This window comes from Talpa occidentalis, unplaced genomic scaffold (genome assembly GCF_014898055.3).
Source record: "Talpa occidentalis isolate TD23 unplaced genomic scaffold, MPIMG_talOcc4v2.1 talOcc4.3, whole genome shotgun sequence".
Taxonomy (NCBI): domain Eukaryota; kingdom Metazoa; phylum Chordata; class Mammalia; order Eulipotyphla; family Talpidae; genus Talpa; species Talpa occidentalis.
This window is the reverse complement of record NW_023603184.1, coordinates 26,826,619-26,854,593: the sequence shown is the minus strand read 5'-3', so window position 1 is coordinate 26,854,593 and position 27,975 is coordinate 26,826,619. Positions and strand designations below refer to the sequence as shown.

General features: G+C 35.8%; 1 protein-coding gene across 1 annotated transcript; it reads left to right on the top strand.

Annotated features, from left to right (window-relative positions):
• Positions 1 to 171: 171 nt before the first annotated feature.
• Positions 172 to 27,916, top strand: RNF141 (ring finger protein 141). Its single transcript, XM_037522661.2, has 6 exons — positions 172 to 252; positions 7,792 to 7,980; positions 12,082 to 12,190; positions 15,293 to 15,474; positions 20,444 to 20,551; positions 23,891 to 27,916. The coding sequence occupies exons 2-6, from the start codon at positions 7,838 to 7,840 to the stop codon at positions 24,039 to 24,041; spliced, it is 693 nt and encodes a 230-aa protein (XP_037378558.1). The 5' UTR covers positions 172 to 252; positions 7,792 to 7,837; the 3' UTR covers positions 24,042 to 27,916.
• Positions 27,917 to 27,975: the final 59 nt, after the last annotated feature.

Sequence of the window (27,975 nt, the reverse complement as noted above, 5' to 3'; positions counted from 1 at the left end):
TCCCCTCTCAAGTAGGGTGGGTACTAGCCTCCTAAGGTCCTCTGAGGAGAAGAGCCAAAGTCCAAGCAGAGCGCCTGGAGGGAAGACCAGGCGCCGTCTCCAGGCAACGCGCTGAGGGCAGAGCTGTTGCGTCACTGACGTGCGACCGCGTCGCCAACGAGGCCGCGGGCGCTGCGCCGCCTCCGCCCACGGATCTGAGCGGCTGGCTGGGCGGCGCGGCAGCTGCCGGAAGCGCGATGCCGTGAACCTGGGGTGAGCTCCGCAGCGCTGTCCTTTGGTCGTTCCCTTCTTAGCCGCTCCACGACCCCGGAGCTGCAAGTGTAAACACTAGCCGGGCTTTGCCTGCCTGGCGAGCCGGGCTTCCAAGGGGAGACAGGCCCCACCCCGCCCGCGTTCTAGGCCTCGGCTTGGGGCGCGGGGAGAGCTTGGGAGGCCCTACCTTGGACGCACCGGCTTAAGTCTGGCCGTTTCCTGCGACCAGGCGTGAAGGTGGCTCGTCCAGTTTAGGGGGTGGTCCTGAGCTACCCGGAGAGTTTTTCTTCCTCGAGCCGCATTTGAATGGTGCCGCCGGCGCAGTCGGCAGCTGTTGGTTAAAAGTGCGTGCTGGGCCTCCCCGGTGGCGCAGCGGGTTGAGCGCAGCGCTGGGAAGCTGTCTGCAGGCTCTGCAGCGCGGGTTCGAGTCCCGGCTGACCAGGGAGATACCCACATGGCGCGGCAGACCTCTCCTAGCTTGCTCGCTGCTCCCCTCAGCAGTGCTTTCGGGCCATCTGCCTGATCTGCTCCCCACTCTGTCTCTGGTGAATCCTCTAGCCCTCCCGTGCCTCTGGTCTGTATCCCAGCTCTTGTATAAAAATAAATAAATCTTAAAAAAATAATAACATAAAAGTGCATGCTGCACTCAAGAGGGGCAGTGGCGGGGAGGGAAGAGGCAGCGCTGGGGTGGCTGGAGGGTAACGGGAGTGGCTTAGTAGACACTGGTACTGTTAGAAACCCAGTGTGCCTCCGCCTTATTGAACCCTTTGCACTCCGCTGTCCCCTCTCAGGGGACATCGGAATTCTAGCATATCACTCGGATGTCCCCTCTCAGGGGACATTGCAATTTATTAGTGATTACGGGGAATTGAGGTTATTTCAACGCAACTTTTTGAGACATGCATGTTTCCCTGAAGTTTTATCTTGAAATGGCACAAGAAATTAAATCAAAATATCGTAAAATGGTTCGGAGTGCAAAGGGTGAACACTCCAAATTAGAAACCCTTTGCCGGGGGCGGTAACTCTGAAAAGGCTAAGTCTCTAGTTAGCGGGTACTACACTTGTCAATTAAATTAACCTCGGCTGCACCTCTTGCCAAAGGCTTGAGACACGGCTGAGACCAAACAACGTTTCCTTGCTAATAATTATAATTATGCCTGGAAAGGAAGTGTCTGTTAGCTTTTTAAACGTGTTCTTCAGTTATTTGTCTCACGTTACAAAATGTGGATTGTTGAAATTTATCCTTAGTCCCTTTGTTAAATTGCACTGTATGTCCATATTCTAACCCTGTTCTGTTTCATCGCACTAAACAATTCTGTTCTTAACCTCTACAGTATTTATAAAACTGCCGTGACACCTCTTACGATTTATAATTTTTACACCTTGTGCACGAAGTTATTTTTCTCCACACCCTTCCTCCCACTCTTCACGCATAAAATGAGATCCGTACATTAAGAATTTCATTTAGGGCATGACGTGCCACGGACCAACGCTCTGAGAGTATTAATCTTTATTGAAGTCACTGCTCTGGAAAGTGATGCTTTCTAAATTCAGAACTCAGAAAAGTGGGCTTTTTCTCCTTTCATGCTGTCTGTGTGCTCTTTTTAAATGTTTACCTCTAGAATCTGTGTGTTTTCAAAGTATGGTTTTTGTCATCTGGTTTAAGTGAACTTTATATTTGATGTGTGTAGCTTATCCTTATTAGTTTACGGCTAAGCTTCCCTCCCCCTTCTTCCAAAAAGACAGGGAAGGTTCAGAAAATTCTTGCAATCTATTTAGTATATTTCTCCAAATATGTGATAATGTATTTAGCAGAACACTAGTGTTACTAGAAATTTGTGTTAATTCTTAATCTCCAAGTGCACTCTAGCCTTTTGTAGTTTATCTTTCTATATATGTGTATTTTTATTATATTTGAGCCTAGAACAGGTTCCCACATTAGAGTGACTTTGAACTAATTGTGTCACTATGTATCTGTTATAAGCTGCTATTAATTTTTTGTTTTACAGAACAGAGGGTATCTACTTACAGATCTAGAGTTTGCCATGAGTAATAAATAGTATCCTTAAGGACTTAGTTTATAGTGTATCTTTTATCACTGATACTATAACTCACTTGAAATATGAAAATAGTTGGCAATGACAATTAGTTTATAATACATTCTTACAAAATTTGATGGAGAATAGGTGTAGAATTTTTAAATACTACCATACTTGTGAACTAGTCATCTTGTACTTTCAGGCTTTTCAATTTTGTTTTAATCCTTTAATGCATGAGTTATAGTTTAAGTTTTCATGGAATTTTTGTTTGGGTTTTTTTTTTGGGGGGGGGCAGTTATCCATGATGTGATTTTTATATTTATATAAGTAATATTTGAACTATAACAATTCATTTATTAGAAAAAGAAGTGATTAAAAAAGAAACAGAAAAAGAAGTAAACAAGTGTATGCTACCACCCACTAGAGAATGTGGCATTTTTGGAATCCTTGATATTCTTAAGAGTTTTGAAATAACAGTTGTTCTTTATTTGGAAAATCTGTCAAATGCCTATTGAAAGCACATTATTATTGTGCTAGAAATAAATTAAATGGAAACTATTGGTTCTTTAGAAAATGTTGGCGAGAGATTTGTTTTTTTTTTAATTCTGTGCCAGTGATTTGTGAATTCCTGTTCCTGTGCAATACTACTGTTGCATGATGGAAAAGGAAGTATTTTGCTACTATTAGATAATGAATACATCCTAATTTATTAAGCATTACTTTGGTGATAATTTTTTACAATTTTTTATTTTTCTTCTGTCTGTCTTCAACCCGCTCCACTTCTGGATAGATATGAATGATAAGAAATTCTCTTATTGATCTGAAATTGCCTAATTGATGTTTATTGGCCATTCTGTTTTCTGTAGCTATTAACAGTAGATCTTCCTCTTCCACATGTTAGCTTTTCAGATGTTTGAACAAACCTATCTTGTATTTCCACATTGTTACTGAACTTTGACTGTCTAGAATAAACTGTTTGCTTTTCTACATTCATGACATTTTGTATGTTTGCCAGAGTGTGGTCAGTAATTAATTAGTGCCCTTTGAAAGTATGGTTGCTTAAAGCTGAATACAGAAGGTTAGTGTTATCTAATCATTACAGAGCACTAGGGGTCTCAGCACTGACTATGGGACATCTGCTGCTAGCAAGAATTTAGGATTATTTTGGCAACTTTCTTATCTCCATTTAGACTTCTTTTGAATAAAACCCTCTTTTTTATATTTAACTGCTGTTAAACACTTACGTGTACATTTTTGTGCAGTTTTCAAAACATGCTGAGGATTAAACTTTTAGTTATATTAAATATTCAGTTTCAGAAAATCTCTCTTTCGGTCTTGATACTGGTATTCATTCATTCATCCCAATTTTAGTCACCCGCAGATTGGGCAGGCATGTAGTCTAATCTTTGGGTCATCAATTAAAAATGGTAAATAGCCCTTCTCTTGGTGCCAGTTGTCCTGTCTTTCTGACTCGCTACTTAAGTCACTATGGCCATTTTTTTTTTTAAATACTTCAAAGTTCCATGTTCCTCTCTATCACCGCCACTCTCTAGAACCTCCACCTGGAATGTCCTCACCCTGCCTCTATCCCTCTTCTCTCATTAATTCTGACACCTCAAATCAGATGTTGTTTATTCAAATATTTCTTTCCAGACACAAGCCTATATCATGTTCCCCTTTCATGGCCTTTTATAACACCCTGAGTTTCTTTGACTTAGCACTTTTCATTTTATTATTATATATTTATTTTTGTGATTGTTGTATTTTACCCACTGTGTCAAATGATCCATGTTAGCAAGAACCAAGTTTCTCTCACTGTGATACTGTGAATATGCATTTTGGTCTTCATCCCTTTTCTGGACAGAGTTCCTAAAACCCTTGGAATTTCCTCAGTAAAGAAGGCTATAAATGTGTGTTTTGTTACGTTATCATGGTAATTTTTGGAAAGCACCTAAGAGTGGAGATGTTTGTCCATGGAGCCAATCTTATGATTAGGAGGTTGGAACTTTCAGTCCCAACCCTTAGCCTTCCCCTTACCTCCAAGAGAGATAAGAGTGGCTAGAGGTTCTATCTGGCCAATGCTTATATCATGAAGCCTCCATAAAACCCCAAAAGTATGGCGTTTGAAGATCTTCCAGATTGGTGAACATGTGAAGATTTGGGGTGAGCAGCACACTCAGAGAGCATGGAAGCTTAGAGCTCTTCCCACATACCTTGCCCTATGCATCTCTTCCATTGGCTGTTCATGAGTTTTATAATAAACCAGTAACCTAGTAAGTAAAATGTTTCCTTGAGTTTTGTGAGCTGTTGTAACAAATTTATCAAAGGTGGGAGATCACTGGAACTTCCAAGCTATATAACCATTAGATCAGAGGCATAAGTGATAACCTGGGCTTCCATCTGAAGGTTGGAGAGGATACTCTTATAGGACTGAACCCTTAAACAATGGGCTCTGTTGAATATTTCCAAGTAGAGAGTGTCAGAATCAAGTTGAATTGTAGGACACCCTGCTGGTGTCCCAGAATTGCTTGTTGGTGTGGGAACTCTTCACTCTCCCTTACCACCCCCACCCCAATATGTGTTGGAATTCGGGGCCAGAGCCTTCACTGTTGTATCCCCATAACATAGCATAGTGTCAGGTACATAGTACTTGTTGAATTTAGTTTTTTAAAATGGTCATATAACACAGTGTCTCCATGAAAGTGTCCTACATGTATTGGCTCCTGAGGATAATGCAGTACAAATAGAGTACATTAAACTCCAATCTTTGGATTAGAGCAAGAAAAATAAGGACAATGGTGCATATGTGTAGTATATGTCAGTATGAAGTTATTGCCTTCTTTTATTCTAATATGTTCTCCTCTTTTTCAGGTTATTAATTTTTTATGTAGTTTTGGGGAATTTTTGTTTATTTTTGGAAACTATTCTTACTTAGAATAAAATTAAATATGCAACACCATGATGCTTTGAGAGTTTACCAGTCTTTAAAATCCAGAACTCACTAATCTTGAAGACCTTAGAGACCTTCTCTAAGTTAAGATCTTTGTTTCTCTTTGGATATAGTTGCTATGAATCCACTTGGCTGCATAAACAAATATATAATTTTTCCTTCAACCATGTTTCTTAGTGGCCTCATTCTTTCTGTATCTCTGTTATATAATATTAATCATGGCCAAGTAGGCTCAGATTCAAAATGGTTATTGTTGAGTTTTCTTTTTTAGCATAATTATACTTTTTCTACATTTAAAGTAAGTAAAAAAATTGTGCCTCCCTGGTGGCGCAGGCAGTTGAGCACAACGCTGTGAACCTGTCTGCAGCCTCTGCAGTGCGGGTTTGATCCCGGCTGGCAGCGGAGATACCCACATGGCGCGGCAGACCTCGCCTGTCTTGCTCACTGCTCCTCTCAGCAGTGTATTTCATTACATCTGCCTGTTCTGTTCCCTGCTCTGTCTCTTATGAATCCTCTCACCCTCCCGCACATCTGCCCTGTACCCCGGTTCTTGTATGTATGAATAAATAAATCTTTAAAAATAAATAAAAATTAAGTAAAAGAATAAACCTCAAATATGGTACGTTAAACTTTAATACTAAAAGAAAGTGTTGTATGTTTAGGAATACTAACAACTCTTCTTATAAGTGGCTCTGTATTTTAAAGTTAAATTATATTTTAAAGTTATACGTTCTCTGAGAACTTTTCCTATAAAATTGTTAATTTTTCACCTGCTTTATACGAGTATAAATTTGGGTGAGATAAAATGACAGTGTTTAATGGATAAATAAAATGAAATTTTTGTGCTTTTTTTCTAACTTTATTTTTAAAAACCTGCTTTTAGCTATGTGACTTTGTTACTCTAATCTCAATGCATGATTCCTCAGCAATCCTATTTCTTCACCTATACAATGTTTGTTATGGGATTTAAATGACTGACTTACTGAATGGATAGAAAATGCTTAGGAGATTGTGTTATACAGTGGAAGTGATTAACAAATATTAGTCACTTTTAGTATTATTACTAGTAAATAGTAGCTAATAGTGGTAATAGCAACAGTAGCAGTAGTAGTAGTATAATTAGTAGTGGTAATAGTGTTAAATAGGGATTTTTTCACATTCAGTTATAGAAAACATCACCATAAATAAATACTAAAAATGTATCATTTTATTTTAACTATATCTTCAATGCTTGGCAATTTGGCAAATCATTACTTAGCAAAGAAAATGCTATCTAGAATGAACACATCCAACTTTTCTCTGGCCACAGTGCATAGAATTATATCTTTCAGAACTTTAGACTAAGTGGTTATTAAATCCTTTGTGATTAAACTTTTAAGTCAATTCAATAACTTTTGATCTACACTGATAGCAGATTATTGAAGTAGTGATCTGCCCATTTACTTAAAATACCACCTTCATGTTAGAAGACAAGTTACATAAATTCTAAATTGAAAACACCTACAGGAGTTAAAAAACAAAAATGCTGTCTTTTTTTCCCCTAAGTAGAAAACAAGCAGTGGTTAAATGATCAAACATTTTAATTTTCTTAGTTGTTTTAAACCAACATAGTCTTGGGGCCTCCCTGGTGGCGCAGCAGTTGAGCGCTGGGCTGCGAAGCTGCTCACAGCCTCTGCAGTGCTGGTTCGATCCCCGGCCACCAGCGAGGGTCCCACATGGCACGCAGACCTCTCCTGCCGCCTGCTGCTCCCCTCAGCAGTGTACTTCCTCAGTCTGCCTGCGCTACTCTCTGCTCTGACTCTGGTGAATTCTCTCGCCCTCCCGCGCTTCTGACTGTACCCAGTGCTTGTATAAATAAATAAATCTTTTTTAAAAAAGTTAAAAATAAATAAATAAATAAATAAATAAACCAACATAGTCTTAGGGAACTTGTTTACCTTATATAATTTTCCTACTAAACACACTAAAATACTTGTGTGTATGTTTGTGTGAGTGTGTTTAATGGTTTTTGACTTAGCATAATTATAGGAATTGGAGGTTTTATCACCCTCCCAATAACACAAGTGAATTGGTTTTGTCACTTAGGTATATGATCTTAGAAAATAGACATATAAATCTCTTTTGAAAGTAAAAGCCTCATGTTAGTCTACTGAACTTTCACTTAAAGGTATTCCTAATTTTTCTTTTTTTTTTTAAAGATTTATTTTCATTTATGCATATAAGAACTGGGGTGTAGGCCAGAGTTGTGAGAGTGGTGGGTGAGAGGATTCACCAGAGACAGAGTAGGGAGCAGAACTGGTGGATCTACTGAAATATACTGCTGAGGGGAGCAGCAGGCAAGACAGTTGAGGTCCGCTGCACCATGTGGGTTAGCCTGGCTTGGGATCAAATACATGCCACAGTGGCTGGCAATAGCTTCATAGTGCTGAGACTTTAACCCCTCCACCACCAGGGACGCCTTTTTCTTTATTTTCTTGAATGTATAGTTATACTGCTGTTTTTATATGTAAAAGTAACCTCTATATATATATATATATATGTATTTGACAGGTACAATGTGAAACACACTCTGGATTTCAAATAACACCATTTCATCATGGGACAGCAAATTTCGGATCAGACTCAATTGGTTCTTAACAAGTTACCAGAAAAAGTAGTAAAACATGTCACATTGGTTCGAGAGAGTGGCTCCTTAACTTATGAAGAATTTCTTGGGAGAGTAGCTGAACTTAATGATGTGTAAGACTTGTATATTTTTTTTCCATTTTATTGTGTCCCTCAATGTTTGCTTCCTATGTCATGAATGTGTGAGAGGTAGCCAGAAATGTTGATTGGGAAGACTTAATGTTCTCAGCAGCATTTAGCAAATATTTATTGAACATCTACTGTAGGACTCTCTATATGGCAATTTTAAAACATAATAGGAACAGAAGAGGCCATAGGAACTAAGAATTGAATTTGTAACACAGGCATATAAGTTGACTCTTGTTAGAAAATACTAAGGAAATACATAACAGAAGAGAACTTGCTAATTAACCACTCCAGAGAAAGGTTCCTAGGAGTTAAAGGGTTCTCAGGTTTCTGTACATCAACCATTTCAGCTTAAATAAATGAAGCTACTGTGTTTGTTCACTGAGCCATCATTTTGCCAGAGAAATACATATATAATAATATTTAATTTGTCATCATTAAGGAATAGGATTTCATTTAATATTTTCTAATTAGCTAACATCATTTAGTGAATTTCTACTTTATTTAAATCTTTACTTAACTCTTGAATAGATTTCTGGCTATGATGGAATATAAATTTCCCTGCCTTCTTTAAGAGCACACCTATTATAACAGCCTTTTCTTTGTGAATTTATTCTTTATCAGTCAGGGTTCTATATTACTGAGTGGCCCCAATTTGCTATACTTTTCAAGTGTTGCTTTTTTGTTTTTTGTGGGTTTTTTTCTGCTAATGACAGGTGAGGTGTCACTTCTAGTAAACTTCTAGCACCCACATCTAAGTGTGTGTGTGTGTGTGTGTGTGTGTGTGTGTTCTGTCTCCCTTGAGGTACAGTTTATTCACATCACCTTTTAAATAACATCTTAAAGGTTTCTTTCTTTAGTTTGTTCACTTTAACATCACTGAGCCCTTACTATGTGTAAAGAACTCTGCTGAGAGTTGAACATTTGAACTAAGACCTAAAATGCTTAACCAAGTATTTATGACAGATCCAGCTCTCTGTAAGTCTGAAGCTCCTTCTGGGATCCTACATCACCTCTCCTTAAACCCATAAAAGTCCAAAGAAAATCATCTAGCAGTCTAGGACCACATTGTATGTAAACGTACAGTCACTATTGTTTAGGGTAAGTTACATGAACCTGCTCCCCAAGCTTTGTCATAGCTGTATTGGATGATAAGAAACATACTTGGCCCTCTGGAATGCTTTAGATTAAAAAAAAAATACTGTCTTTTTATGAATATGGCTAGAGTCTGCTGTTATTAACAAGTCATGAAGAATAAAGTATCTTGAAATTTAAAGTCATTTTAGAGGATCATTTCTTTTAAGAACACTGGATTTCCTCCACTTAAAAACCCTAAATATATTGATGGATCATATATGAATATATATGTAAACATAGAAAATTTACTAGAAGGATATACACTGAGTATTTGGGGAATCAGTAGAAAAAGGGGGCACTGAATGGAGATTTTATATTTGTGTATTATCTCATCTTTTATGTTAAAAATGTAGTCATGAGTTTTAAAAACCAACAATTTACTTTTTTTCTAATTTTTTAGAACATAAAAGATGGTAGTATTTGAAGCATTGCTTTCGGGATACTTATTTATTTTTTCTTACAATGTTTGCTTTCTTTTCTCAGGTGTAGTCCCCACAGAATTTCCACCACCAATTCACCTGTGCACCATCACCATAGGCCCTTGTGCTCTTCCTGCTGTCATTTTGATCCCTTTCCCTCCCTCTCCCCTGCAGAATGTCTCTGATTTATAGTTGTCTGTTTATTTTTGTTTTGTTGTGGGTTTTTTGTTGCTGTTTTTTTTTTTTCTTGATCCCCTATATTCCTCCTATAAGTGAAATCATCTGGTATTTTTATTTTTTGTTCTGACTTATTTCACTAAGCATAGTTTGGGATATTCTTAAGGAGTAAAATTGGATTGACAATTTATTAGTATTATAAGAGTAAAACTTTTTTATTTATATTTCAATTCTTTTTATATTTTTATATTTTATTATCATTTTTCATTTTTGCACAATGTATGCATTTTCATTTTGGTTATATTCCCCATACAATTCCCACTCCCCTTATTTTGACCCTAATCCCTCCTTTCTTCCTCCCCCCCAACCCCCAGTGTGTCTCTGGTTTATAGTTGCTTGTTAATTTTTATTTTTTCTTGATTATAATTTGTCTTTTTCCTGGTCCCTTGTTTAGGTTTTCTAAATTCCTGCTTTGAGTGAGACCATCTGGTATTTTTCTTTTTCTTTCTGGCTTATTTCGCTGAGCATGATCCCATCCAGCTCCGTCCATGTTGCTGCAAATAGCATGAGTTTGCCCTTTTTTGATTGCTGAGTAATATTCCATTGTGTATATATACCACAGTTCTTGATCTAGTCATCTATTTTGGGGCATTTGGGTTGTTTCCAAAGCTTAGCTATTGTAAATAGTGCTGCTGTAAACATAGGGTTGCAGGTACCCTTTTGAATTAATGTTTCTGTGTCCTTTGGGTAAATTCCTAGGGGTGGAATTGCTGGATCATATGGAAGCTCTATCTTTAGTAGGTTGAGGAATCTCCACACAGCTTTCCATTGTGGTTGGACCATTTTGCACTCCCATCAGCAGTGCAGGAAAGTTCCTTTTTCTCCACATCCTCGCCAACATTTGTTTTTGCTAGTTTTTTTAATATGTACCGTTCTCACTGGAGTAAGATGGTATCTCATTGTAGTTTTGATTTGCATTTCCCTGATTACAAATGATATTGAACATTTTTTCATATGCCTGTTGGCCGTTTGCATTTCCTCTTTGGAGCAGTTTCTTTTAGCTCTTCTGCCCATTTTTTGACTGGATTATTTTCTTTGTTTTTGTTCAGTCTCATCAGCTCTTTATAGATTTGTGATCAGTCCTTTATCGTTAGTGTTGTGTGCAAAAATGTTCTCCCAGTTGGTGGGGTTTCTCTGTGTTTTGGTTATTGTCTCTTCTGCTGTATAGAAGCTTTTTAATTTGATGTATTCCCAGCTATTTATATTTCAATTCTTATACAGAGTAATCTGTGATCTTTGCCATCCCTTTAGAGGTTTTGAATTTACATTCATAAACCTATTCTATTCAATGAAATTTTGCCTTTGGCCTAAAGATATCAGATAAAATGTGTCCTATGAAGGCAACCATGAGCTAAACTTACTGTGTAATACAGAGGCAATGGTAAAGAATGTCTTCCTTTTATTTAACACAAGAGATACCTGACTATATTTTCTCCAGAGACCATTTCACAAGTGCAGTGCTGTCTGAGAACTACAAAGTTAAGACTCATGACTTGATAGGTAGGAAACTGACACAGTCAAATTCTTTTCACTGGCCGATTTTGATACCAAATTAAGCTAGTTGCTTAATTTTCAATGGCCTCTATTTATTTAGCTATGTCACTTTGTTGAGTGGTATCTCCACTGGTACTTGGAGAGAAATATTAGTAATGATAAAGGGAATTGTAATGCTTATGTCCTTGAACTGATTTAGATTGGCATTGGTAGCAATGGTACTGAATGATCTGCTGAAAGTGATGTTGCTATGTTAGAATCCTGTGACTCTAAACTAAAATTACTGTGCTAGGGGAAGAGAATAAATCTATAAAATCTCAAAATTGTTTGTTTGATCTGTTCCCAACTTAAAAAAATACTCATACAGGTGTGTTACTATTGTTGCTTTAATAAAGACCCAAGCAAGAGCAAGATTTTTTCACACTTTATATCCATTTGAGGCAATAGTCAAGATTTAGATAAATGAAACCAACTAAACTTACTCTTTAAATAACTGATACCTTGGGAATGTTTTTCCTAAATCTTTTTTAAAGACCAGTGAGATACAGATAGGACAGAAAAGATTATAAATATCATTCCATTATGCTGTTGACTTTAAAAACGTTGGAAAATATATGTTTATAATCAAAACATTCTCCATCCCTCTGTTTTAAAAATCTAATTATTATAGTCTTTATTATAATTTGTGTTTGTTTTCTTCAAATTTTCATTTGTTTTAAAGTGTTTCTTGAATCTGCTTTTATGACTTCATTATATTATATGACTTTTCATAAAGTTAGCAAAGGTGTCTGTATCTTTTCAGAACTGCTAAGGTGGCTTCTGGCCAGGAAAAACATCTTCTCTTTGAGGTACAACCTGGATCTGATTCCTCTGCCTTTTGGAAAGTGGTTGTACGGGTGGTTTGTACCAAGGTGAGAATGATAGAGACTTCCAAGTCTGAACTTTATTTTGGTGGTTAGAACTATATTTAGTAGTTTAGTATGTTATAGTAGAATAATTATAGTTTGAAGCTATTATTGCTTCCAGGTTAGCTGTTTGAATCTCATTGTTCATAATTGCCATATAGCAGGGATTTTTACTTCAAGGAAGGTGGCAGTAAATTCTTGTCCTTACCTTTCACCTCTTTGAATTTTAGCCAACTATAAAATCCTAAACTTATTTAGCTCTAAGTTGACTGTTTAAAAATTAAAGTTATATTAAAAGATCATTTCTTTTTAGAACACTAGATTTTATTTAGAAATCTATCAAAGGTTTTGTTACTTTGGCTTTTTTTTTAGTAATTTTTACTTTTAGAATGGGGTTTTCACTCTCAGTGCACTTTCTTACTTCATCTTTAATTTTAGATAATTCAATATACCAATCGTGCTAAATATCTAATTCCTAAAATCATAGAATACTGAAAAGTTTTATCCACCAATGGTAGCCTTAAAATAAGTGGTTCTTAACCATTCTAAGACCATAGACATTATGATAAAAATGAAAGAATAAATTTTAATAGGCCTCCTCCTTTGCCAATCCCTGCATTAAAGCAAACAATAAAATCATCCATAAGTACCTAAACAATAAATTGAGCATTTATGAATTCTCTGAATTCCATTTCAGATTAACCCAAACCCTGGGTAAGGGGATTTTTTTTTTTTTTTTTCCCTTTGTGACTTGAACTCAAGGAATCATGTCCAATTATAAGTCTAAAGTCAGTCTTATTTCTGCAGTGAGTTGTTTACCACCACTATGTTTTAAATGCATTATAGTTGATTATAAATAGTTGAGCAAGTTGATTATGCATAGAAGTTCTAATCCATTTAAGTAGTAAAAGAACTTTAAAGAAGATCAGAGGAAAAAGACAGAAATGTTAATTCCAGACTTGTCTAAATGCCTGAGGTTGAAAGATGTACTTGATTTAGAGAAAATTAAACAGTAGTTTAATAGCATTTTAACAGTAGTTTAATAGCATTTAAGCACAGTAGTTTAATAACATTCAGCTGGGTTTGTCAGGTCTATCCTCAGTGAACATTTGTTTAGTTGATTATTTTAAAAAGGAAGATATAATAGCTGCCAAATATTCAGCTACCAACATTCAAAAATTTCTTGTGTCAGTCACCACAGAAGTAGCTAATGTACTAGTGTGGGTAGCAGTGTAACTTTATACAGTGCATAATTTTTTAAAAATCACAGTAACAGAATATACACTGAAATACTGACAACTTGATCAAGATCACATTATGTTATTTGTATTTCGATACCTGGGCTCAAATAGATTTAATATCGTCTATCATTCCATAGCTACAGATTTACACTGCACATAATCTTTCAGGACTATTTGAGAGTCAACTTTAAAAGATACATAGATGAATTTAAGAACTCTAGTAGCAAAAGGTCATTTCTGAAAATCATGCATTCTTCATTTCTTCATTTCTTCATTCTTCATTTCTTGCCTTTCTTCCACAGTAGCCAGCTATCCAGTTTGAAAAACCTCTATCTGTATTTCTCTTTGAATTCTCCATTTTTTTCTAAATATTGTCTAATATTATTTGTTCCATTTATTATGCATTTAATAGATTTCATTGCTTGCTTCTGTTCCCATGGTCTTCCAGACCATCTCCTTGTGCTTGAAGGAAGCCCTTCACGTCACTAATCTGTCATTGATTAATTTCTCCAGGAATATTATGTCTCCTACCAACCTTGTTTTGGTCATTTCAGAAGAGCATGTGTACCCTACTCCATAACTCCCCAAGTTTAATGAAAGCAATATTTCTCCTTAATCTGTTATCCCACACTTGCCCCCAAATAGCTCCTCACGTTAAGAATGTAAGCTGAGGGCCTCCCCGGTGGCGCAGTGGTTGAGCGCTGGGTTGTGAAGCTGCCTGCAGACTCTGCAGCACCGGTTCGATCCCCGGCTGCTCCCCAGCCACCGGAGGAGGGTCCCACATGGCGCGCAGACCTCTTCTGCCGCCCGCTGCTCCCCTCAGCAGTGTGCTTTGGTCCTTCTGCCTGCTCTGCTCCCCGCTCTGGCTCTGGTGAATTCTCTCACCCTCCCGTGCTTCTGACTGTACCCAGTGCTTGTATAAATAAATAAATAAATAAATAAAGCTGGTTCTTAATCTCTAATTTAAAAAAAAAAAAAAGAGAGAGAGAGAATGTAAGCTGAGGGCCTCCCTGATCACACAGCGGGTTGAGCGCAGCACTGTGAAGCTGTCTGCAGCCTCTGCAGTGCAGGTTCTATTCCTGGCTGGCCGGGAGATTCCCACATGGCATGGCAGACCTCTCCTGTCTTGCTCGCTGCTCCCCTCGGCAGTATATTTCTGTCGTCTGCCTGTTCTGCTCCCCGCTCTGTCTCTGGTGAATCCTCTCACCCTACCATGCCTCTGGCCTGTACCCCAGCTCTTGTATAAAAATAAATAAATCTTAAAAAAAAAAAATGTGATCAGGAAGGAAGAAAAGTATAACCCCTAGGCTACTGGGGTTATATTTAACCCCAACTCATATTTAAATGAGTTTTTTAGCTAAAGCTCAAAATGGTCTCCTGGGGAAAATTCAACCACTTTTTGTTAGGATTTACTTTAATGTAATTTTCTTACTTCAGTATGAAAAGTTTTGGTGTAAAATAGAACTTAAGATATTAAAGAGAGCAATCTTTTTTCAGTTATAGTAGAATAACATGTGGTTGTTGGATTCAAATGAACCCTTTAAGAAATTAAAATGAAAGGAATTGTCGGTACTGATCTCTAAAATTCAGTTAAGTCTAAGAAAGTTGCCTAACATCATTAACTCTAAATAAGATAATAAGGCCCAATCAACCCTACAGGGTTATTTTTAAGTTTCAAATGAGGTAAATTTGTGTAAGTACTTTGAACGCCACAAATGTAGGGAACATAACCTCTTGCTTGTTTGATTAGGTCATTTGCAACCTTGAAAGCTATTTCATAGGACATTTTACTAAATATTTGTTCCTCTTTACTGGGGAAAAATGGTAAGAGAATTAACTTACTCTTTCATTTTCTTTGTATTTTTAGATTAACAAAAGCAGTGGCATTGTAGAAGCATCACGGATTATGAATTTGTATCAATTTATTCAGCTTTATAAAGACATCACAAGTCAAGCAGTAGGAGTTTTAGCACAGAGCTCTACTTCTGAAGACCCTGGTGAAAACTCATCATCTGTAACGTCTTGTCAGGCCAGTCTTTGGATGGGAAGGTATACACTGCATCATCACTATGTTTCACTTATTTTCCAATATGCAAGTTACTGTAATCTCATTTATATTTTTGCTGGTGCTGTTTGTGACATCTTGTTATATTTCTTTTTATCTCAGTTGATACTATATCCCAGCTCTGTTTTTTGGATTATTCTGTGCATCAAGACATTATTAGAGTGCCAAATTAAGAAAACTTCAGGTGGCTCACACCAGGTAGTGTTTCTGTCAACCCAGAGTCCTCAAATCTGCTTACATTTGATAACAAAGGAGTTAAATGTTAAAGGTTAAATGTCACTCTTCTAATCATTTTTAGACAATCAAAGTCCTGTAGGAAATTAGGTACAAAAATCTGACAAAACCATTCCAGTTTTCCTTAAAAGTATTTAATTAGGGCCTCCCTGGTGGCACAGGCAGTTGAGCGCAGCGCTGTGAAGCTGTCCGCAGCCTCTGCAGTGCCAGTTCGATCCCCGCTGGCCGCGGAGATACCCACATGGTGGGACAGACCTTTCCTGTCTTGCCTGCTGTTCCTCTAAGCAGTGTATTTTGGTCGGTCTGCCTATTCTGTTCCCCCTCTGTCTCTGGTGAATCCTCTCACCCTCCCACACATCTGACCTGTACCCCGGTTCTTGTATAAATAAATAAATCTTAAAAAAAAAAAGGTATTTAATTGGAGCATTATAATTTTAAATATTAGATCCAGGACTTGGCAGTCCATTCAAGAAAGAACAAGTAGTTGGTGCACATATTGTATATACTGAGTTACCAAGAGGAAATTAAGTCAACCAGTTTTCTGTGATGGTGCTTGTTTACTCAGGCCTAATATTATTGTTCTATCTAAACTTTCTTTTCCTTCTCTGTGATGCTTTTGGCATGTGAAAGCATCCACCTGTTGCCATTTGACAAACATAACCATAATTTAAGCTTGTAAATGCTGTACTGGAAAAATCTTATGTCGACGCAGGCATGTTGACATCCTGTCTTATTATACTAGGTAGACAGCAGACATCTGTATTGACAGTGTCTGTTACCTTAAAGTTAAGAATATACTTAACAAGGGCCTCCCCTAGTGGTGCAGGTGGTTAAGCGCAGCGCTGTGAAGCTGTCCGCAGCCTCTGCAGCGCAGGTTCCATCCCCTGCTGGCTAGGGTCCCACATGGCGCAACAGACCTCTCCTGTCGTGCCCGCTGCTCCCTTCAGCAGTGTATTTCATCAGTCTGCCTGTTCTGTTCCCCACTCTGTCTCTGGTGAATCCTCTCACCCTCCTGCGCATCTGGCCTGTACCCCAGTTCTTGTATAAATAAATAAATCAATCTTTAAAAATAAAAATGTACTTAACAAGAATTTCTCTTAGATTGCTCTATTTAGAATTGCATTTTGTGGTCTATTCTTAACTAACTGGTTTCCATTATGACTTACTACTATGTTATAGTAAAATTATATTTTTCATTTTATAATTTCCTATTTACTGTTATTAGGATTGTTTAGTTTTCTAGGTTTGGGATATGCCAAGTGTTACTGAACTACAAATGTTTCAGAACATTATAGGCAGTATTTAGGCTTATTTTTCCTGTATTTTTTAAAGTTAATTTTTCAAAAAGTTTCCTGATTTTCTGCTTTTTTACCACTATGTCTTCAGAATGGTGATTTTTTTAAAAGTATTTTGAAAGCTGAGAATAGGATTTACCAGTATATTGAAACTCTAGTAGCAAATTAAAAGAAAGTAATGTTTTTGTTGTTGCTATCATCTTAATGAAGGAAGTAGGATATTACCCATTTTCATGTGCCCTTGAAACAGAGAAGCTCAGTGCCTAATTGCTAGGTTAGGGCTGCTTCTTGCATTGTAGTTGATTTTGTTTTGTTCTTAGTTACACTAGTTCATAGAGCAAATCGAAGTTGAAGGTGATCTTGAGGGGCATTTACCTGGTGTAACTTCAGACTTGATGTTTATTTCTATTAGTGGTTTAAATTTATTGAGTACTTACAGGGTATAGGGCATTGTAAGAGTGTTTTACATGTATGAATTCATGAAATCTTCACAACAACCCCATGTTAATACAATTATTGACCTATTTCAGTTGAAGAAACTGAGGTTTAGACAAATAAATTATATGGCTAGAAATTGGCCTGACACTCACATTTAGGTCTATCTGCAGTACAGTCATGTCCCTAACATCTGCATTAGTACTCCCCAGTACATAAAGATCCTGTACTACAGTGCTTCCTAAGCTTTGATTTTTAGTGGTTTTGAAGTGGAACTTGAGATTCTGTTACACTCAAAGATGGTGCCACTGCTACTCATCCATGGTTAACTCTGAGTAGTAAAATCTTTTCACCACATTCAGCCAAGTGGTAGTCAAAATTGTACTCGAATATCTGTAAGTTATATGAAAGTCACTGCATCAGAGAAGCAAACCTTTTCATATGCAGATGACCCCAAGGAAGTCTATGACGTTTTCCCTTTTGCAAAATCTGACACTATTGAGGCAGAATAGCCCAGACTCTAGAACTAAATTGCCTGCATTCAAGTCTTGGCTCTGCTGTCACTTAGGACAATTGATTAATCTCTCTTTCCTCAACTTCCTTATCTTTTGAAAGGGATGATAAAATAGTATCTGCTTCATGGGCTATTGTGAGAGTTGAGTGAGTTAATATTTGTAAAGTCTTAGAATAGTACCTGGCACATAATAATGTCTGTAAGAGTTAACTCTCATTAATAATAGCTGTCATTATTATTAAATTACTTCTTATTTCTTTTTCTGCTTATTCTATGCATTCTACTCATTCCTTTCTGTGTCTGTGCTCCAGATTACAACAAACAAGTCTTTTCTCTCTTCCAGCCCTTCAAATATTTGAAAACAGTAATCAGATTCTCACTGAGCCTCTCTTCTTCAGGATAAGCATCCATAATTCTATGACTTTTGTTTATATGGACCTCTATATATCTGAGACTTCTGGATGATCCTTTATCTGTCAATATTTTTTCAGAATAGGGGGCATAGAACTGAATACTACTCCACTCTGCAAGTAGTCTAACAAGGAAAATAATTCTGGTCACTGTAACAATTAAGGGGAACACTGTGACAATTCCACTGGAAATTTCTCTATCTCCTTTTTACCTAATTCTATCCGGAATGTTGTTTGTGATAGCCCTCTGCTCCTCTCTTTTAAACTCTAACCTTCTGTTACTCTTTATGAATTCAGTAATATTCTATGATACCAAAATCCATGTCCACATCCTTATATATAAGTTGTGAGTTCTTCAATATGTCTGGGCCTGGCACAGCTTGTAGCATCTAAAAAATACTTAAACATTGAACTGAATAGATATATAAAAAAATCAAATACATTAGATTCACATCCATCTAGATTTTCACTTAGTTCCCCATTTCAGTTAAGTAGCTCCCCTATTTTGCCCATTACTAAAGCATAATATTTAATCTATTAGCACGTTTTGATGATTTGCCTTTTAATACCCCTTAGGCCAGTCCTAATTATCCCCCAGGTGAACTGCTGAAATGAGAATCGAATTGGTCCTCTTTCTGCACTCCCAGTTAATCTTCCTGAAGTACTCTGTCAGTGGGGTTCACTTTCCCTTTGATCAAACTCATGATTTCTAGTTTGCCCATCAGAACAAGTTTAAGCTTACTACTTTGATATCAGAGTATCTTTGCTATATTTGATTAACCTTTTGTCTCAGTTTTTTTCCACAGAGCATCATGCCAACCTTCTTGTTACACACACAGACAACACACACAGAATTTTGTACCTCCACGTCTTTATTTACCTAGAAATTTCTGTTAGATTCTTATCATTTTTTACCTCATCTTTCCAACAAGTTTAAAATACATTCATTTCTTCCCTCTTTATTAGCACTTACTACAAGTAATACACATTTGACATTTACTTATATTGTTTCATTTTCAAATCTGTGAATTTTAAACTATTTCAATATTGTATATACAATTATAATCAGCAGAGAATAAAAAATATGTTAGTGATACATCTTATCCTTATGAAGCTTATAGTCTAATGGTTATATTTTGAAACATTCAGTTTTTGGATAATTACAAAAGTAATACATGCTTGATTAAAAAAGTCTAAAAATTACAGAAATGCCCAAAAGCAAATTAAAATCACATCAAGAAACATTTATTGAGCACCTATGATAAACTCCCTATAGTTTATCATAGCCAAAGTGTTTATAATTTATGGGTAAACAGCCAGTTAGAATGCAATATTTAAGTCCTTGAACTGAGGCAAATGTCGGTTTTGAGAGCAGAGGGAAGGTAATATTTTGACCTGAGTTCTGAGTTTGGAATTTAACAAGTTCACAAGGGTATTTCAGGAAAGGAAAATACCACATGTAAACATACTTGCTCATTCAGAGACATTCTAAACTGTGACTGAGGTTGTTGGTTTGACATCTCTTCTTCCCAAGATGAAATTGCCAGTTAAGGACAGAGACTTTGCTTTCTATCTCTTTTGGGTTTCCTATAGCACCTGATACTGAAGACTGAGCTATTTTTTTTTTTTCATTTGTATGTCCATTATCAACATCAACATATTAAGGCCCTAATGATGGCAAGGTCAGTATTTTAGAGACCTTTATATCATGCATAATGAATAAATCATATTTAGCCTATATTCATTTATATAAATTCAGCATGATTAAAATGGGCCAAGTTATTTTCAGGAACACCTTAACGGTTTCAGTTTTTGTCCATATTTTCTTCTTAACCATTACAGAATTTATCTTTTGTCCTGTTTACCTTTATGAAATTTGCCTCTCTTAGTACTTCTTCCCTAAATATTTGCTATCCATGTAAGATATGTTAGTTTAGTCTAATTTTGCTCAAGTCATACTGTGTTGTGTGCTGGGGGCACATGCTTTTTAAGCATTTAAAAACAAAGTATAAAGTACAGCGACATCAGTGAATATCATTGCTCCAGCTCAGATTTCACATTGCAGGGTGAAGCAGCTGACTGATGAGGAGGAATGTTGCATCTGTATGGATGGCCGAGCTGATCTCATCCTACCTTGTGCTCACAGCTTTTGTCAGAAGTGCATTGATAAATGGTAAGTTATCTTCTGCCTTCATGGGATAACCATGGCAGAGGTCAAAGAGATAAGGAGATCTGTGTCTGACTTGAGTCTAGAATCACATTCTTCCTCTTCCTTCTTTCTCCTCATTTCTACATATATGCTCTATATATGATTAGAGGGAATAATATGAATTCTTGAATTTTGGACTTGGAAGAAATTTTAGAGAAGAGATAGTGAGTATCATCATTTTATAAAATAAGATCATTTAACAGTATTTATAGCTGACCTATAATGAACTGCTTATATCTAAAGTACAATTTGATGTTTTTTCATGTATGTATACAATCATAAAAACCATCATCACAATCCTGATAATGAACATATCCATCACCCACAAAAGTTACCTTATATCCCATTGTAAAATCTCCTTCCTGCATATTCCCTCCAACAAACTACTAAAATGCTTTTAGTAACTATAAAATTATTTGGACTTTCTGTATTTTTCATAAATGGAATCATTTTTTCTTTTGGTCTTTTTTTTTTTTCATTTAAATTTTATTTTTATATTCCCCATACAATTACACCCCCCTTATTTTGACCCCAATCCCTCCTTTCCCTGCCCCCCACCCCCCATCTTTCAGTCTTTTTTTGGTCTCTTTTTTTATTTGATTTCTTTCATTCGATATAATTATTTTTAATTTACCCATGCTGTAGCATGTATCAATAGTTCCTTCCTTTTATTACCAAATAGCATTTTTCAAAGTTATTTTTCCTCTATGTAGAATTTTAGAATAGTAGTATTTTTTTCTTTCAGTGCTTTTTTTTTAACATATATATATATATATATATATATATATATTTTTTTTTTTTACATTGTTCTTGTACAGTGTATGCTTTCTCATCTCAGGTGTAGTCCCCATGGAATTCCCACCACCAATTCACCCATGTCCCATCACCATAATCCCTTATGCTCTTCCCACCCTTTTTTTGATCCTTCACCCTCCTCCTCCCCTGCAGAATGTCTCTGATTTATAGTTGCCTGTTGATTTTGATTTTTCTTTCAGTACTTTAATAATGTTGCTTATCTTACTTGCTTTATTTCCTTTGAGAAATCTGCTGTCATCTTTATTCCTCTCTAGGTAATATGCCTTTTTCCCTCTGGCAGCTATTAAGATTTTTTTGTTGTTATCATTGATTTTGAACAATTTGATTATGATGTGCCTTAGAATAGTTTTCTTCATGTTTCTTGCGCTTAAGGTTCATTGAGTTGCTTGGATTTGTAGGTTTATACAAATAGTGTCATAACTTTGGAAATTTTTCAACCATTATTTTCTCACATTTTTTTTCTGTTCCTTCCCCCTCTCCTTCCAGGATTCCTGCTACACATAGATTAGAACACTTGTCGTTGTCCCACAGTTCAGTGATACTGTTTTTCTTTCAAGTCATATTCTCAGTGTTTGATTTTGGATAGTTAATATTACTATGTCTTTTCAAATTCACTAAACTTTTTCTTTTTTTTTTTAACAATACCTAACTTGCCATTAATCCCATCCAGTGTATTTTTTTACTTCAGGTACTATAGTTTTCATCCATTGGAGTTAGATTTAAGTTCTTTTTACTATCTTCTATGTCTCTGTTTAATAATTTTGGTCTTTCCTCCAGTTTTTTAAATATATGGAATACAGTTATAATAACCTATAATTCTCTTGTCTGCTAATTCTAACATCTCTGTCAGCTCTGGGTTGGTGTTTGGTTTTTGTTTTTTTTTTTTTTTTTCCCTTGGGTTGGTTTTAACTAATTTTTCTCTTCATTTTGGGTTGTACTTTTTGGTTTTTATGCCTGGTGGTATTACTTGGGTTACCAGATACTGTGAATTTTACCTTTCTTAACACCAGACATTTTTGTATTCCTAAAATATTCCTGAACTTTGTTGTAGAATATAGGAACTTGCAAATAGTTTGATTTTTGGGGGACTTCCTTGTATGCTTTGTTAGACAGGACTGGAGCAATGTTTACTTTAAAACTAATTATGCCCCATTAATGAAACAAGACCATTCAGAGTACTCTAGTCAATGCTCTGTGAATTATGAGGTTTTCCAGTCTTGCTAGTAGGAACAGGCTATGTAAGCTTTGGTACTGTTTCCTCAGATCCCTTTTGGAGATTCCGCAACCTCACGTAGTTTCCTCATATACACACACTGGCCATCACTCCTTCCATATATCTCTACAGTTCTCCCTTTGTGTAGCTCCTCTCCAGTACTCTGCCCTGTGAACTCTAGCTTGGCCACTCAGATTCTCAGCTCTGTCTCTTTCACTCATGGTTTCTGCTAATCTCCACCTGCTTTTCCCCAGGCTTGCTCTCCATTCTGGAAAAGCTCAAGGCAATTAACTGCAGCAGTTAGTGGGTTTACTTTCCTGCTTCCAGTCTCTCAGGGATTATTGTCCCTTGCCATCTGATGTCCAGTGCTGAAAACCATTGTTTTATATATTTTACCCTGTGTTTTAGTTATTAAAAGTAGGAAGATAAATCTGGTCCTTGTTGCCTAGAAGCAAAAATTAACTTTTGAAATTGTAACTTTCGTGCACAGAGCGTACATAATTTCTTGTAAAATACCTCTGAGGAACCAGAAATCAACATGAATAATATATGCCAGCTCTAACTCTCACATTTAGCTTTTGGAATAGATTTCTAAATTTTTGCACAAAAGCCAAAGGACAGTTGATATAATTTAATTACTTTGATCTCAGATTTCACTGAGAGATGAAGAGAAAAACATTTTCTCTGCAACACATGTTTCTGCCTCAAATATGCTATTTTGAAATTTCCAAAATGTTTAATGAGAAAAAAAAAATCTCCTTGGAAAACATAGTCTTGTTTAAGTAATCATATATAAGTCCTTTCCCTATCAGAAAAATTATCGTGGATATAAAGTTCATCTTTTATTTTAAACCTTGAATGCTTCCATTCAAGGGAAAAACTAAATTTCCTTCTGTGCGAGACTAGTTAAGTGAATTGTGGTTTATCCATACCATGTATGTTTAGAAAGAATAGATACCTGTAGTATGTACAGATACATAATGGTCTATAAGATATATTGACAAGTTAAAAGAACAGTTATGTATATATATCATTCTAGATATCATTCATATCTCTTGAAGAATATGTAAGAAATTGGGAACAATGGTTACCCATGGGAAAAGAATTAAAAATTGCAACGGGAGGGAAAGATTTTTCAGTTTTTATGTTGTTTACATTTTTAAAAACCTTATTACTTTATTATTACTTTATTACCTTATTACTTTTTAAACAAATCTGTTTTTAAAAAAAAGAATTTAACAAACAAACTGTCCTTTGTTTGTCTTCTCTAATAGGAGTGATCGACACAGGAATTGCCCTATTTGTCGCCTACAAATGAGCGGAGCAAATGAATCTTGGGTGGTGTCAGATGCACCCACTGAAGATGATATGGCTAACTATATTCTTAACATGGCTGATGAGGCAGGCCAGCCCCACAGGCCATGACCTTATACTTTGGTCATAGGGTAGAATGCAGGGCCTATAACATACAGCACAGAGACCGAAATCAATTTTCCCCACCCTGTTATTTTCACTATTCTGAAAATTTGTCCTATTTCTTTTGAAAAAATTTCCATGTCTTCCATTTATGGTAAACTAAAATTTGCTACTGTTTAAACTATGTTTTCCTGTTATATAGCTGTTCTAATACATATTAGAACTAAATGCTCTTGAATCCTTTGCTGAGGTAAAAGCAACATTTTTAGAGGCTTCTGAAACACTGTTTTTCAGAGCAGGAGTACTTGGGAATCTTTTTAGTTATGTGTAAAGTAAACCTTGAATGTGAAAAAGCTGTAACCATCTAAGAAAATTTTAAATGACTGAAAATGTAGAGTACATCAATGTGCATGTTACTACTTAAGTCTTTCTGCTGGAATCTAAGGAGTATGTTTGCCCCCTTGTGGTTAATTATTGCTCCTTTAATAATTTTTACTTGAAATGATCCACAGTTATTTCTTAACTCTAGCAGTGTGTTTTGGAACTACATACTTTTTACTTAAAAGCCTTTTTTTCCCCATGCTGTATAATTTGGATGAAGACTATAAAGTTGGGCATGGCTGGCTTGTAACGGGATTCCTGCTGGGGAATCTTCTTGGCTGTACTGGAAGTGCTTTCCCAAACTTCTTAAATCACTTTTGATAAGTCTTGTGCATCTTTGATTTTCAGAAGGAAATTTTTCTTCATTATAGATCCTACATTTTTTTATGTCCAATTGTGAAGTCATTCAATATTGATTTATGGTGCTTTTATTTTCTTAACTTAAAGGAATCTTTCTGAGGTCTCAGAGTCTTCAAATTTTTTAGATTAAGAGAAGAGAAAATAGGGTATAGCTTTTTAACCATGTATAAACAAAACATCTCTCTGAAAATTAGGAGATAATTTGGCTTTCTTACTTTTTCACTATACTTCCTTTGAAATACTCTGAATGAGTATAGTCATAATGGAATTATGATATTCAATAGCACTTCAACCATTTTTTAAAATTTTGCTTATAAAGTAAAATTTTTGTTTTATGTTAAACATTAAAATTGCAACATATAATAAAACTTGGACTTGATGTCTCCTTTAAAAAGTACATTAACAGTCCATATAACTTTTCTGACGTATTCTTGATAAGTTGCAAATAATATTTTTTTCCTAAGTACCAAAGTATGTGATTTAAATTGCTGCTTATTGATGGCAGAATTTGGGGGTACTAGCATTTTAAAATAATATAGGCATGCAAATAAAATAATGATGTGATGTTTAACGAAAGGTAGCTTGATTTCACCCCAAAACTATTGCTAACTAATTGGTTGACATTCATGATGGGGCAGCTCAGTACTAAACAGTCTGGATATTTATGAAAGCAGAGTTCTAGGAACTCTATCATAGCAATGTAGCAATGTACCTGATGATTGTTTGACCTTGAAAAGGTCCCTTCCCTCTAGTTTGTAGGTTCCTACATTAGAAACTGAGACTTTAGTCTGTGGTTTTCACTTTATTTTAGCAGTAGAATTTTTTTTCAAGTAAAATCTTACTCATAATCCCTGCGTACATATGCGCTCGCACACACTCCCTAAGCCACTATATAAAAGTCATAGTCAAATAAATTTCCCTATATAAACTTTATATAATAAAATAACATGTTATTAAGTCAACCAGTGAAAACATGCATTAATGCATTGGTGATATCCAGTGTATTAGAATTTGGTGGGAACACAGTTATGAGAGCTGTTTTTAAATTAACTTTTTAAAAAATTAAATTCAAGTCAACTTTGCAGAACTCTGTTTCCTCCTTGGACTCTTAGTATTCCTTGGAGCATATTTTGAAAATCTTAGGATAAATAATCCTTCTGAAATTTTACCAGCTCTATGATTTTAAATTGTCCTCCTAGATTAGACTTGCTAAGTCTAATTCAGATAGCCTAATTGAATACAGTTTCTGAAAATGAACAAAATTGCTTTATAGATTATTGGATCTTTCCAGATATAGCCAATGATTTTATCCCCCAGAATCAGTCACCTTTCAAGGAATTATTTAACATTAAGCCCAGTAACTTAATATTGCCCGAACTTTTTTATTTTCCAATATGAGCTCCAAGACACTAACTGATCTACTGTGAAAAAGAAAATGTTCTCATTAGCCTTATCTAATAAATAAGCACAGTTTTTGCTTATTCCATTAAACTGGGTGATAATTCTTTAGATGTGAGTGTTAGGTAGGTTCCATTGTAATAATTAATTATAAAAGTTGTAAATTTGTTTAATGGGTGAAATAAACTTTTTGTATTCTGTACAGCTTGTCTTTTTTAAATATGAAGTATTTAAATGCACTTACTATGATAGGAGATATAATGTGTGCCTTCTAGGATTTGTGAAATGGTTTCATGAACTATAAGGAATTTGTTTTGTAAGTTAACAAGTTTTCCTGACCCTAACCCAGTAACAAAGGGTTTACTCATGTTATAATGCTATAGAACTTTAGTTTAGAGAAATGGACATGTCTATGTACTGAATTTAGAAGTTGAGAATGGCATCTGTTTACTCTTAGGACAAACTGATATATTGTGCAATAAATAATCTTTAGCAAGTAAATTTTAGCTAACAGAAGAGATTTTTTTCTTATGTAGTTTCACATTCTTATAACTAAATGTTTGTATTTCTTAGAGGACTGTTTTAAATTGTGCAGTGGGGATTGTGGTGTTTCTGTGCTATGTTTTAAAATTCATTTCAAATTGGACTCAATTTCTTAATACCTAATATATATCTAAAGTAATAAGGCTGCTTAAAGATAGCAGTGACCTTTAACACTGATAAGTTGGATTCATTAAAAGGCAGTCCAAAAAATTTTCATGTTTAGCTGTTTTTTTTCTTCATTAAGTCAAGCTTTGCCTAATGAGGAATAAGGAAACTACTTGGAGATTAGGGAATCTCCAATCACAAATCAGCTGATCACCTTTACTTATGATGGGCAATACAATGACGATATAATATAAATGGTGACAACAGACTTTCATTAGTTTTCCTGTTTTTTTACTCATACTCCATCATAGGGTAATTTTGTAAAATCATTTCCAAGATAATTAGAGAAGTATCTTAGAATCTTAGTTCTGAGAATAAGAAAGCCATTTATAAGAAGGAGCGGCAGTTTTTAATTAAATTTACTGATATATATCATCATGAAGAAATATACATTTTGTTATCAAAAGACATAAAAGCCTCCTCAGAGATGTATTTTGATAATCTTGCAGCTATTTATAGTTTTACTTTCTGGCAGCCTCTGTCTTTCCAATATAATATTTAGAGGTTGAGGATGTAAAAATTTCCAATGAACTATATTTGTTTGATTTGTGTTCCTTCTATTGTAGTTGTTAATTTGTTCTTTATAACAGTTCAAGTATAGACTACTTGGGCATATTGCCATCATAATTACATTCAGTGTACCTCAAACCCAGAGGAAGAGGGATGTTTTTTCACCAGTGTATCACTCATGTCAGAGAGAAAGCCAGAGGGATATGCTCTGAACTCTGCTTTAATCCAAAATAAGAGGAAGTAGTGGTCTAGGAAAGGCCTCGGTAAATACCAACCCAGGAACTGTGATTTGTTTTCATGTGTCAAAGAGCAATGGAATTGATCATTTCAATGATGCAGGTTGAATTAAACCATAACATGAACTTGATCCTTTTAGACTAAGGGATGACTATGCCTCAAAAACTGTTCTTTCATGCAGGGGAGGAGGAGGAGGGAGGAGCACAGGGAACTGAGGTGATGGTGCACGGGTGCATTGGTGAAGGAAACTCAGGGACTACACCTGAGGAGGTGGGGGGAAGCAAATATTGTTTAAAAATGAACAATGATGTAAAAAACAAAAATTAATAAAAAAAAATTGTTCTTCAAG

Excerpts from the sequence above, each read along its gene's own strand:
- RNF141 (XM_037522661.2), top strand. The coding sequence starts at position 7,838 with ATGGGACAGCAAATTTCGGATCAGACTCAATTGGTTCTTAACAAGTTA. Across the intron at positions 12,191-15,292 it reads TACGGGTGGTTTGTACCAAG|ATTAACAAAAGCAGTGGCAT; the intron begins GTGAGAATGATA and ends TTGTATTTTTAG. Across the intron at positions 20,552-23,890 it reads CAGAAGTGCATTGATAAATG|GAGTGATCGACACAGGAATT; the intron begins GTAAGTTATCTT and ends CTTCTCTAATAG.